This window comes from Tupaia chinensis, unplaced genomic scaffold, assembly GCF_000334495.1.
Source record: "Tupaia chinensis unplaced genomic scaffold, TupChi_1.0 Scaffold000096_1, whole genome shotgun sequence".
Lineage (NCBI taxonomy): Eukaryota > Metazoa > Chordata > Mammalia > Scandentia > Tupaiidae > Tupaia > Tupaia belangeri.
Genome location: NW_006159558.1, coordinates 3,895,943 through 3,908,212, shown reverse-complemented (window position 1 = coordinate 3,908,212; position 12,270 = coordinate 3,895,943). Strand labels below are relative to the sequence as shown.

At 40.6% G+C, this 12,270-nt stretch overlaps 1 protein-coding gene across 6 annotated transcripts in view; it reads right to left on the bottom strand.

Moving 5' to 3' along the window:
* Positions 1-4,126: 4,126 nt before the first annotated feature.
* SEMA5A (semaphorin 5A) overlaps positions 4,127-12,270 on the bottom strand; it is a 525,920-nt gene continuing 517,776 nt past the window's right edge. For all 6 annotated transcript variants that reach the window (XM_027769892.1, XM_006143315.2, XM_006143312.2 and 3 more), the window contains one exon: positions 4,127-10,175. In XM_027769892.1, coding sequence (XP_027625693.1) covers positions 10,056-10,175 — 120 coding nt within the window. In that variant the 3' untranslated portion in view covers positions 4,127-10,055. The remainder of the gene's footprint in view (positions 10,176-12,270) is intronic.

Below are 12,270 nucleotides of genomic sequence, written 5' to 3'. Positions count from 1 at the left end.
AAGTCTAATTCACCTTTCCATAAAGTAATGATCTCTTCTGTCTTTGAAAGAGAGACGTTTTATACATTTATGCATTCCCATGTGTTGATTTCTCCAGCCAAAGATACATAACACATTGAAGTCCAAGAAGTGAGCAGTACCGATCTTGGCTAGCAATATCTGCTTCTGGAGAACAACACTCTCCCTGACTGCTAACTGCAGTCATGAATTTATACCTGGGCCTTCTACCAGCCTGATTCTCATTTGCATGGAACATATATTCAACCCAGGCCTCCAATGTTCTGCAGTCACTTATTAATTTGCAAAATTGGTTCACCTGCAACTTTAGGGTCTAAAGAGGGAATATGACCTATATTGTTCCCATAATGAGAAAATGAATACTGATGGAGTGAATACCTGTGTGATAATAACCACCACCACCATTTACTGAGAACCTACTGTATGGCATGTATCAAACATATATTCTTCACACACACACACACACACACACACTATATATATACTTATGTTTATAAAATATAAATATAATATATAATATATAATATGATATACATTATATATAATTTCCCAGATATTCCTACCCTGTCTCAATGATGACATTGAGGTTCAGGGGAACACATAAGGAAGAGATGTCATTGAGTCATTTATCATTTTCTGGATCCTCAGGCTTGGTCAGCCCATCTGAACTGAAGCCAAGCTCCCACTCTCCTTCCCCTCTCCACGTGACCATCTGAAGATGCACACTAGGTAAAGAACATTCCTCTTGATAAGGCAAAATTATTCTTTCTTGAGAGGCTCATACATAAATGAAGTAAAATATAGGCAAGTCTTTGTATTATGTCTCAATTTTCCAATCTTTTTGAAATGACTGATTTAAAAAAACCTTTCCAAAGAATGATGGTTTTATAGTTTCAAGTATGGGCAACAATATTGCTTGCTGAAAAAGGGGAATCTTACACCCTATTATAGAAACCTTATTAGTAATTAGCCATGTTCAGTTGTATTAGGCATATTCCCTATCTGAATTCTAATTGCTGCTGAAATGCTGTTTGTCTTTTCTTCAAACATAATGGGCATTTCCCCATTTATAGGATTAAGTAATTTAAAAACACCAGGTCTCAATCTCAATTATCTAGACTTACAGATGGAGCATGTGCCAATGGATTAGACTGTAAGATTAACTGCCAAGATTTGTGAATGGACATGTAATAAGGGCACCCTTTTCTTCTGAACAAGGCTCACCAAACCTGGATTCTGTAATGTAGTCTGGTTTTACTGAGCAAAGAGAGTAACCAGAAACAGATTGTGTTTCTCTTTCTCTTGAAGAATAGTTGATAGTGAACTGAAAGAAACTTGGTGGAGGGGAAGTGATATGGAAAGTAAAACATGCCATTCCCCCTCCTTCATTTTCTGACGTGGCACCAAATTTTGGGTCAACAGATATTCCTGAATCAGGTCAATTGATGATCTTTTGGGAAGTGCACATTTTCTATGTCTTCCCCAGTCTCATATATTCACTTCCCTAAACCCTAAACTTCTGTCTCATAGAAGACTCAAGGAACTTGGGGAACAGCCTTTTTTTATTTTTTCAATGCATGCAATCACTGTTCATCACTACAGCTTGTAAAGCGAATTTAGTCAACATGAATACACTTCACACCAGTCCAGTTGAAGATACTATACACCTTATCGTTAACAGATAAGCATCCATTTCTATGTTCCATAAATGAACTTGCCTTTCTATTTTTCTCCTTTATTCCTTCCCTCATAATTATTTACTTCTCCTCTTCTCACACTGTCTCCAGTATTTGTAACCATTGCCCATGAGTCTATGTACCCTAATCTTTCAGTTTCTGCCATACAGTGCAGTCAGTATACATTAAGTGGAGACATACAATGTCTATCTTTTATAGCCTGGCTTGCTTCACTCAGCAGCAAATCTTCCATATTCATCCACTTTCTAACAAAAGCAAGGGTCTTGTTTTTTTTTTATGACTGAACATTATTCCATAAAGTATATGTGCCACACTTTTTCAATCAATTCCTCTGTTACTGAATATTTGAGTTGGTTCCATGTCCTAGTAATTGTTAACAATGCCACAATAAACATAAATGTGCAAGCATTTTTCTGACTGTTTTCCTGTCCTTTGGGTAGATACCCAGGAGTGGAATTACTGAATAATATGGTAGTTCCATTTGTAGATCTTTGAGAAATCTCCATATTGTTCTACACAGTGGCTGGACTAATTTATATTCCCACCAAAAGTGTAGGAAAGTGAGGGAACAGCCATTTAAACAACCTTTCAATGGCCATGCCATGGTCATTTTTTCCCCACTTCTTGGCCCAGTGGCAGAATACTGGAGAATTTTTGACTGTGTGCTAACACATGGAAGTCTTGTTCCATTTTGTTTACTCTTAGACAACTCTAGATTCTAAAATAAGAAGGGAAATACTTCCTGAATGGAGAGTCAGGACATGTCTTTGAAAAAAGGAGCTGGATGAATGTACTATCATAAAACATTTTCAAAATGGCTCATTGAGATTAAAGATGCTGCCAAGATTCTCAGGCTGGAATTTGATATTTATTGAATTCTTTCTAGATGCAGAGAACTTCGTAGAGACTGAGGCTGAGAGGAAAGAAAGCACTTGTGATGTGGAACCACCATATTGGGTTTGAACTCGCCCTAAACTTGCTCATGGCTCTCAAGGCATCCTTCATCCTTTCTTTCTCTGTAAGATAAAGGGGTTTAACCAGTACCACTACCTTTCACTGGAAGGAGGCAAAAAAGAGATCACATGGCAAACATCTGCTAGTAGGAAACAGGAAGTGACTTCACAATTCGGAGATGGAAGTGAGGGAGGAGACCTACCCAGGAGGTTGTCCAGTCTTACTCTGATACAGCTCACATCTTCAAATCTTAAGGTGATCAAACCTTAGCAAATCTGGGGTTCCAGGAGACTTTGAAGATAATCAAAGAAAAATACCACTAAATTGTTTCCTAAATGATAGGATTTATTTCGATGCTCACATACAACTGAATGAGACAAACTATTTACATAAAACATAAGTACAAAAAATATAATACAATTTATACTGTACATAATCAGGATTTTCTTATTTTGTACTCCAAAACTGTTCATAGAGAGAGATGGTGAGGAGAGGGATGCTATGAAAGGGAGACTGCTGCACCGTTAGGAGTACTCAGAAACATTCTTCATGAGCTACTTCAAAAAAAAGATGAGTAAGGTTGAGATCAATTGGCAGTTCACCAAGAGCAGTGGGTGTGTGTGATATTTTCAGTTCTGTAATAATAGCTAATTTAATTTTCTAAATTAATTTGCTTTTTTCAGCATGGATGGTCAAAGCAGGTTTGAGCTGATTTCTGTTGACCAGTTGGGTAACCCCCCCCCACACACACACACTTTCTCAAACTTCCATAATTGACCCAATGTAGCAGGTAATGAGCTCCCTGCCTGGGTTACTACAATTAGTGTCTCACCTGATATTTGAGAAGCTCCACATCTGTCAATGTCGTAAAGCCACAATCTAAAATACAGACCTGGACAGCTCAGAAAGAATTTAAGACCAGTGACTGGATGTACCAAAAAGATAAAAGTGCCACCCATGGGAAATTTCTATTGTACATGTTTAGGAAGCAGGTCTTGAAAGAAATCTTGACTATCAAATGTAAGAATTGAAAAAAAGCATGGTGTGCCCAATGGCCCCATGAGGGTAATGCAGGAACATTCTAATATGGGAACCAATGCTCCGTTTGCTCATTCAAAAGAAGGAGAAATGTAAAATTATCACATGATAAAAAACAAACAAGGACACTTTTTTTATAATTAACATAGATTTCCTTTTCAAAATTAATTTTAAGATCAATAACTTTCTGGAAGTCTTCAAAGGCTGAGGTTGACTTAGGGGAAAGTTCAATTGAAAAACAAAAGGAAACCATCACAAATAAGTTTATTTTGTATCACAAAACAAGTAACACCAAATTAACACAAAATGAGGCATTTAACATTTCATAACATCTTTAAAAGTCACATCAGGTGGCATACACACGAACTTTGCTACACACTTCCAAAGGACCCTACAATGGACCAAGTTTGTGCATTTTCTTTGCAGATGACATAGCACTTCAGTGGTGACTCTAGGTGCTTGGGTAGAAGGTTCATATTGTGCTTTCTTTTATACTATGGAAGCCTCCCTTTGATTTTGTCCAAAAATTATGGTATAAGGGAAAAGCCATCAAGTTTAGCAGAGAAAACATCGTTAACTTTCTTACTAACTTCTGTGACATGAAGTTGTGCAACACTTACAAAAAAGATCAGGCAATGTTCTAGGTGGTTCTCACTCTGTACTCACCATTACCTGTGCCAGCTGTCAGAGCCTGTATTTGACTTTCCTGTATTTATGGACCTGCCTAAAAAGGAGCAAAAACAAACACCTATAACTTCTCTAGCATCACACTGATTTTCTTATTACAGCACAAAAACCACCGTGTTTTCTGGAGGATGTGGAAATTGGTGTGGGATCAGCTTCTGAAAGTGTGTGACTGGATTAACCCTCTTCTTAACTTACTAGCCCACATTTCCCAGGGGACAACAACACCTGATGACGAAATACTTATTGACCATTTTCCATTCCTCAGTTCAATGAGGTAAATAAGAATGATTTTCTTTACAGTAGATCTGATAGATCCTCTGCTTCCGATAAGAATTAGTAATATCCAGGTGAAATGACAGAGCATCATCTTAACCAAGGCACTAGCAACATTTTCTGTAGGAAAGTAAAGTATCTGAACTTACAGAGAGGGCAGCTAAGGATGTGCTCTTTTTACTGACACGATAGAAGTGCTATTTTACCAGAAAGTGAATTGTGCTCCCAACCTGTATTTATCTAACATCTGAAACATTTTACTATTTAATTCCTCTAACATTTGGACCATTTGGCACTAAATTGCCAAAAAGCTGAGAAAGAACAGCAGCACACAGGAACTATGGGCCTCATACTTCTGACTAAAAAGGTGGAGTAAGTTACCTTGCCTGACCTATGGTTTAGTTTAAGAAATGCCACAGAATGCTTTTCTCCTTCCAGGTTTGAACGTGTCCTTGACTAGTCAGCTTTACTGTGGAAACACAGTCAAACATTTTTGAAGGAGGGCAGATACAAACTCTGATCTGGGTCATAATTTTGATTTCTGTCTATGACACAACCTTCTTGAAAGACCCTCTTATGACAGTTTCACTGGGAACTGAGGAACTGCACCCTTTCTGCTGGGCTTCGGGTCTGGCTTTAATGTTGCTCTAAGTCACTTGGCAGTGTGAACAGTATCTTCTGACGAGAGTAGTTTTCTGTTCTTGACGCTTCTGTAACATGTACCAGATTTCTGATAAAGCAGCTCATGGCCCTTGAATGAGACTCTGATCCATCTGCTAGAAGCTGTATATAATGCATCTTTAATATAAGGCTGCATGAAAGTAGTATGGAAGAGTCGTTTTAGAAACCACTGCCAGAAGTCCAACATCACATTTTGTTCAATATTTTTCAACTGCCGAAGGACAAAAAAGGCAAATATTAAAGCAACACATTTTCTGTTTGTCATAATTTGTCATGCTATCAAAGCAGGTAATCTGAATGCCTTGGCTTGGTATTTGTGGAGTTATGAGACATCTTTAAATCCATTATATGTAATGACCTCAACAGCAGAAAAGAGCAGAAATAAATTCCATGATGTTCCCTGGATTCTAAACATTTAATCTTACATAATATACCATGCGTGGCATTCCCTTCTGTGTATTTTTAAGGTCTACATGAATAGTACTTTATGCTCTCTTGTTTCACATCCACTGCCCAGTGAAGCAGGGGTCCCAGTATGGCTTCTAGTGTCTGATGATAGGCAATCATAGATAATCAAAGATATGCACAAGTAATCAAAAAGTGACAATGTCAGGCCAGCATAAGTTGTCAAGTGCACTATGACATGAGACATTGGAGATGTTAGAGTGGATAGATGTGCTAGGCGTGGCCAATGCCATCTGCAATCTACACTTTGTATTTTATTAAAAAGACTGGCAGAGAATTTGCATCTGTGTTTCAGGTTACTGTTTTAATGTAATATCTTCTTAGACATCAATTACTGGAGCTTTGGAGTCAGGTCCAGCACATCCTGTAGCAAACGCTCAGTTCACTATACCAGCCACTGGTACCCTGGGTTAGGTGCCCTAGAGTCACCTTCTGAGATGGAAATGCTGGACTCAATGGGATGACCCCAAAATTCCACACACTAGAAAACCCACTGAAGTGTAAAGGACACCCTGAGGCTAAAGAGAGTTGACAGCCTTGGAGGAAAGTTGGTGAAGAAAGTGGTTTGACAGTATTAGGAAAACACAATTTATCCTAAAAGCAAGAAAAAGTTTGTAAAGAAGCATATGTGTAAATTCAAATGCTGGCAAAGCCATGTTCAGACAAAATGACTAGCTAAGTACACACTTTATATATTTTTATGATAGAATTCCCTTGACTATTCAGTTCCACTCTAATGTATCCCCTCAGGTAGTATCTCAGGGGCATGGAGTCCCCAGAGATGAAACTATGTCTGTAACTTTGAAGACAGGACCCGTTAATTCTGCCAAGGGTTCTGGTGGAAAACATTCACTCAACTAGGTGTTGACACACATGTGTGTTTTCATCCTCTTGCACATAAATAAGGAAATAAGGACACTTTCAGCTAAAACCCAGAAGAGTCCGAGGACAGACCTCAGAGCTGTGTACCTTATCAGGATCCCTACTCAGAATCATCCATAACACACACCTGGGAGTGGCCAGAGCCCACCTCCCTCATCCCCTGTTTGTTAAACCATGTCCTACACTTCCTCCTTCTCTGTTTGGAATCACCTGGGAATCAATGGGCCAGACCTCTGGTTCACTCCAACCCTGTGAACTGAGCCTACCTGGGGACAGAGGTTTCTCTATGGCAGAGATGCTCATTCACCACTTGTAATTCTTCTTCAGCTCTTTAGAATTCTCTGAATCCATACCATTCAAGGATGAGTCCCTAGCTTCATCAATCCTACTTGTCTCTAGAGTTATGAGAAGGCTACTATCTGTGCAAAATGCAGGGATTCTGCAGGTAACCTGCGTGTGCTATGGGATTGATATTAACTCGTGACTAGTCTAGTCTAGAGAGAGGATGCTGAATAACACCGGGAGTCACTTTCGAATAATGTAAATGCAAGACTAAAGCCAGCTTCGTGTTGAAAACCAAACTTCATCCAAGTCCAGAAATAACTGTAGAAGGTAAATTGTAACGAATGCCATTTTACTTCAGGTTCAGGGCAGTGCAGCTTAAAAATTACCCTCTTCATTCTGCTTGTGCCAAAAAATAAAAAAAAAAAAAAGAAGGAAATAAAGAATGAAAAAGTCATCTAGGATTTTAACGTGTGACCCACAAGATTCCAGCAGAAATCCCAACTATCCCAGCCTAATGAGGTGCTGCTTGATGAAGGAGGTGTGGATTGACCGAGAGGGTATATGTCCTGCATGATCCCCCCTGTGAGGGTGGCAAGGAGGGGAACGAGTGTGAAGCCCACACACACACAGGAACAATTCCTGCACAGTCATGGGAAACAATAGTGATTCCACAGCTGGCTAAAATACAAAATAGTGCTAGAACTTTTCTAAGCCAATGCTATTCTTTTAAGTGAGAATCCGACTCTGAGATTCTATTCCTATAGACAGAGTCTTAGAGGGCCAAAACTAAAGGGAGTTTTTGGAGTGCTAATTCCAAAGGTTTTTATCATGAGCACCACATGGAGCTCTGTGGTCAAAGGAGTCTGGTATCTCCAGTCATTGCAGAAAGTTGATCTAGATGTTGTTTGAGAAAGCATGTTACATCAAACCCACAGACATATTATCAAAATATAAGTATCCTCTTTTCCAGGGAAAATAAAATGACCTTCTACATTTAGAAAAGATTGGGTGGAGAAATTTTAAAAAAGAGCTAACATGTGCTATAAAGAGTGGCAATGTTGTTTTTTTTGTTTTCGTTTTTGTTTTTATTATTTTTTTTCTTATACGAAAGAGATGGGCTGGAGTGTCCAGTGAAAATTAAACCCAGGAACAATTGGGAAAACAGCCGGGGAAATTTCACCCACTGACTGAACTTAGGACTCTGAGACTACAGATGAGGGACACACGAGATGACGGCATGGACCCTCCATTGGAGAGACACAGAATTCAGCACTTCCATCAAACAGACCCCCAGAGCCCACCTGCCATGTTCACCTTAGTTTTAATGGAGACATTTTTGTAACTTTGGACATATGAAAGTATTTTGAACTTGAGAATATTCATTGCTAAACTGGATTGTTTTTTCAATACTCTCTGAAATAGTTTCTTTAAATAGAACACATATGCTATTGTAATTAAATTATGTATCCCACATTACTCATACTATGTATTTTCACAGATCTGAAGGCTCATTCATCATCAGAACATGTTTTCTAATGTCTACTCAAGCCTTTCTCATAATGCCCAGAGGCATGAGATGAACAATTTCAATCTTGTTATTACTTTTAATAATTATATAGTCAATTGCTATATGTTAGGAATCAGTTGATTGTGAGTAATTTTCCCCCTGGGGACATCTATAAATGCCGTAGCATCCGGAAATGTTTATCAATACTGAGACCTCAGGGATCATTAAGGGCCTTACTTTCAGCTACCCTGACTTCCCAAGGTGCATCTTGAAGCACGTGGCCTCCATACAGGGGGAAGTGGGGCTGAGTGGGATAGGGTGGACAGAAGGCAGGGCTGAGATAACAGAAAAGGCACCAAAGCTAAATATCTCTTCCTGCCTCTTCCCCCTCTCCTGGAGGCAGCAAGTGACAGCACGGAGGTGGGGGAGCTCTTCAAGTGTGGACTGCGGCAGGCTCCAGAAAGTCAGCTTCACACGTCATTAATGCTCTTGGCAGGGGTTGATTGCTGTACATTAGCTAAGTCAGACAGATTGAAAATAAAATGTTATTTTGCATTAAATTTAAGTTCTTCCAATACTTTCATGACAGAAAAAAAAAAAGCTGTCTTGATGGAGTTCAATACTTGGAATCCTTTCCCCAACTGGCATAGTAAATGTCCAAGATTTTTCTTTGAGGGGAGAGAAAAGGCGTATAGTCTACCCAAATGCTACACATGTGGTTATTTTATAGATTGACTCTTCAGGAAATTACTAAGAATGAGACAAGTAGCTTCCAGGCCATCAGTGTGACAAGGAGTGCCTTGGGATGCCTTAAGATCCAGAACAGGGTAAGGCTGGCTTTGCAGCAACCTACAGTAACGTTCATGATCCCGGAGCCTGTGCTCTGCCCTGCATGCTCGCCTCCACTGTGATAACCCAGGAACTACATCCAGACCCGAGGCCAGGTGGAGCTTCTCATAGTCGACCATCATCTCTGCAGCTACAGGGCTGGAGGAAGCCCTGGCCCTTCCCAGGAAAGAATTAAATCTATTTCCAAAAAGTCCACGGTGTTATCCAGATTAGGGAAGAGGAGAGAGTCCCGGTGAATAATTGTCCAGCCTTATTCACCTTCTTCATCGTATCAGAATGACCCTAAGAACTCCTTGCGGGGGAGGGGGAAGCTCTCAGATAAAGTGCCTATGTTCTCCAAAACATCATGAAGATTTGTATTCAAAATCAAGATGCTCGCATTTCTAAAGACTCCTTCTAATGTGGGGTGGTGCTAGTATGAAATAAAGTTCAAGAACACAACAGGCTTGTTAGGAAATGGGCTGAACATGACAAAGAGCTTCACATCATGGCTCACACAGCAATGATCAAGAACTGTAGACCAGATTTTCACAAAATCATATTTAGGCTTTTGTTGCTTTTAGGGATGCGTACTTGTGGCAGTAATGGGACACTCGTGGCTTGAAATGCACTTGAAATGTATCCAGATTTCATCTCTGAAGCCTCAGAGACATGGACAGTCACGGAGCACAGGCCTTGAGGAACTGAGGGTTTACAAGAAGCCAAAAATATAGGAGCTATTAGTATTCATCATAATTATTGAGATCTGTAAAGTAGGCGTTCGAATAGGTCTTCCCAGTGAGATGTGGGTTGAAGTATTTATTTCTTTCCTCTAGGATCAAGTTATTTTTGTTAAATGCCTGTAAAATATAAAAAGAAAAGATTTAAGAATGCTCTGTAAGTATTTCAGAAAGAATGTAATTAGGAGACTATAATGTTCGATTCGAGCTCTTTCCCAAGGCTCCATTATTTTAAAATGTATGTTTTCACTTACTTTCTTTCCCAGATAATTTGCCTCATGGAAGACTTGCCAACAGCTACAAGGAGACTGGTCATTTACTATACCTTCCCGTCTATTTCTGAACTTCAGTCAGGAAGTTTCTGAGAAGCAGTGGGCTAGAACACCTAAATCCAAACTTCTAGAAAATGTAAAACTCTAGTGATTACAGATAGAGAGACTTGGAATATTATCACATGTAACTGAGTAGATATGTAAGTAGCTTTCAGATTACCATGGACAGATAGATTTACCGGATACCTTGACAGAATTTATTCTTCAGTAAATGCATTAGATTCCAAATGTGTTATTTTCTTTCCATACTGAATCTTGCTAGGAGGTAACTACTGTAGCCATTTCTCATACAGATGCCCTTCCTCGTGGATAGTCATTAAGGCCCTGCAATTCCAAAGAGCTACACTGTTCCAGGCAGAGGGTAAACACTGGATTCAACTGAAGGAGGGACAGCAGATGCTGACTCTGGGACTGGTTGGGCCAAGGGGTCAGAAGGAAATTCTAGAATTCAGTGAAGACTAGGGAGGCTCCATGCCTTCAGAGTCCTTTACCTTTTTGGCAGTCCAGCATTTATAATCTCAAAAATAGATACTAGGGACCAGCAGTTAGCATAATGGTTATGTAGCTGGACTCCCACGTAGTAGACCGCGGTTCGTGTCCCGGACCCGGTGGCTTAAACTCAAGCCAGGCACGTGTGCGTGTGTGCCCAAGATCCTGAGAGGAGAATGAAGGAGAAGGGACTGCGGTGTGACCATCCCCGCCTGGGGGGTGATTTCTCGCTTTCTATCTCTCTGTCTCTCTCTGTCTGTCTGGCAAGCGCACGCGCCCTATAGCAAATACCTCGCCAAAAAAAAAAAATAGATACTAGATAGTAGGTGGAAACACAGAACCAGCTAGGTAATCTTCTTGAACATCAGAGACCACAGACAATCTGAGTGCTGGAATATCAGAGAGAGGCACCATCAGAGGACCTTGAAGTGTGTCTGGAAGGGTACTGCGTGTGGAAGCAGCTCATGCCCCCTCGTACTCTGGACACTCCATTCAGAGAGACAATGAGGGGTGTGTTACTAATGCCTGGTGCTCCAGTCTCTGGGTCTATCCTTAACTGGTGCTGATGGGTTCTGGATTCTGGCCTAAGCACAGCCCATGGGTAAAAGTCAGTTGATTCTGTCTCTGTCCAAGTGGTGGGGAAGAGAGGCCACGAAGGCGGGAGGACACTGAGCCCCATGACACAAGACCTTGCGAGAGCTTGCCGTCACGAGGGCCAAAGACATGCCGTATTCTCACACAGAAAGGACATTTTACTTCAAAAGAAGCCATTAACAGAGAGAGGATGTCAAAATAGTCCCTAAGAATTTTTTTTTTAAAGTCAGTCGCTTAACAGGAATATCAAAATATAGTTAATTTAGCTCAAGAGAATTCCCTTATTCACATGGGTACAAAGGGGAGTTGAGTGCCATAGCAAGCGCCCTTGGGGTCTTTCAGTGACACCTGATGGTCACGTAGACACAACAGGAACACAGCTCCTGCCTCCTTAGTGCTGGGAATCCTGCTGAAACCTCACCACCCGCCTGGGGGGTGATTTCTCGCTTTCTATCTCTCTGTCTCTCTCTGTCTGTCTGGCAAGCGCACGCGCCCTATAGCAAATACCTCTCAAAAAAACAAATAGATACTAGATAGTAGGTGGAAACACAGAACCAGCTAGGTAATCTTCTTGAACATCAGAGACCACAGACAATCTGAGTGCTGGAATATCAGAGAGAGGCACCATCAGAGGACCTTGAAGTGTGTCTGGAAGGGTACTGCGTGTGGAAGCAGCTCATGCCCCCTCGTACTCTGGACACTCCATTCAGAGAGACAATGAGGGGTGTGTTACTAATGCCTGGTGCTCCAGTCTCTGGGTCTATCCTTAACTGGTGCTGATGGGTTCTGGATTCTGGCCT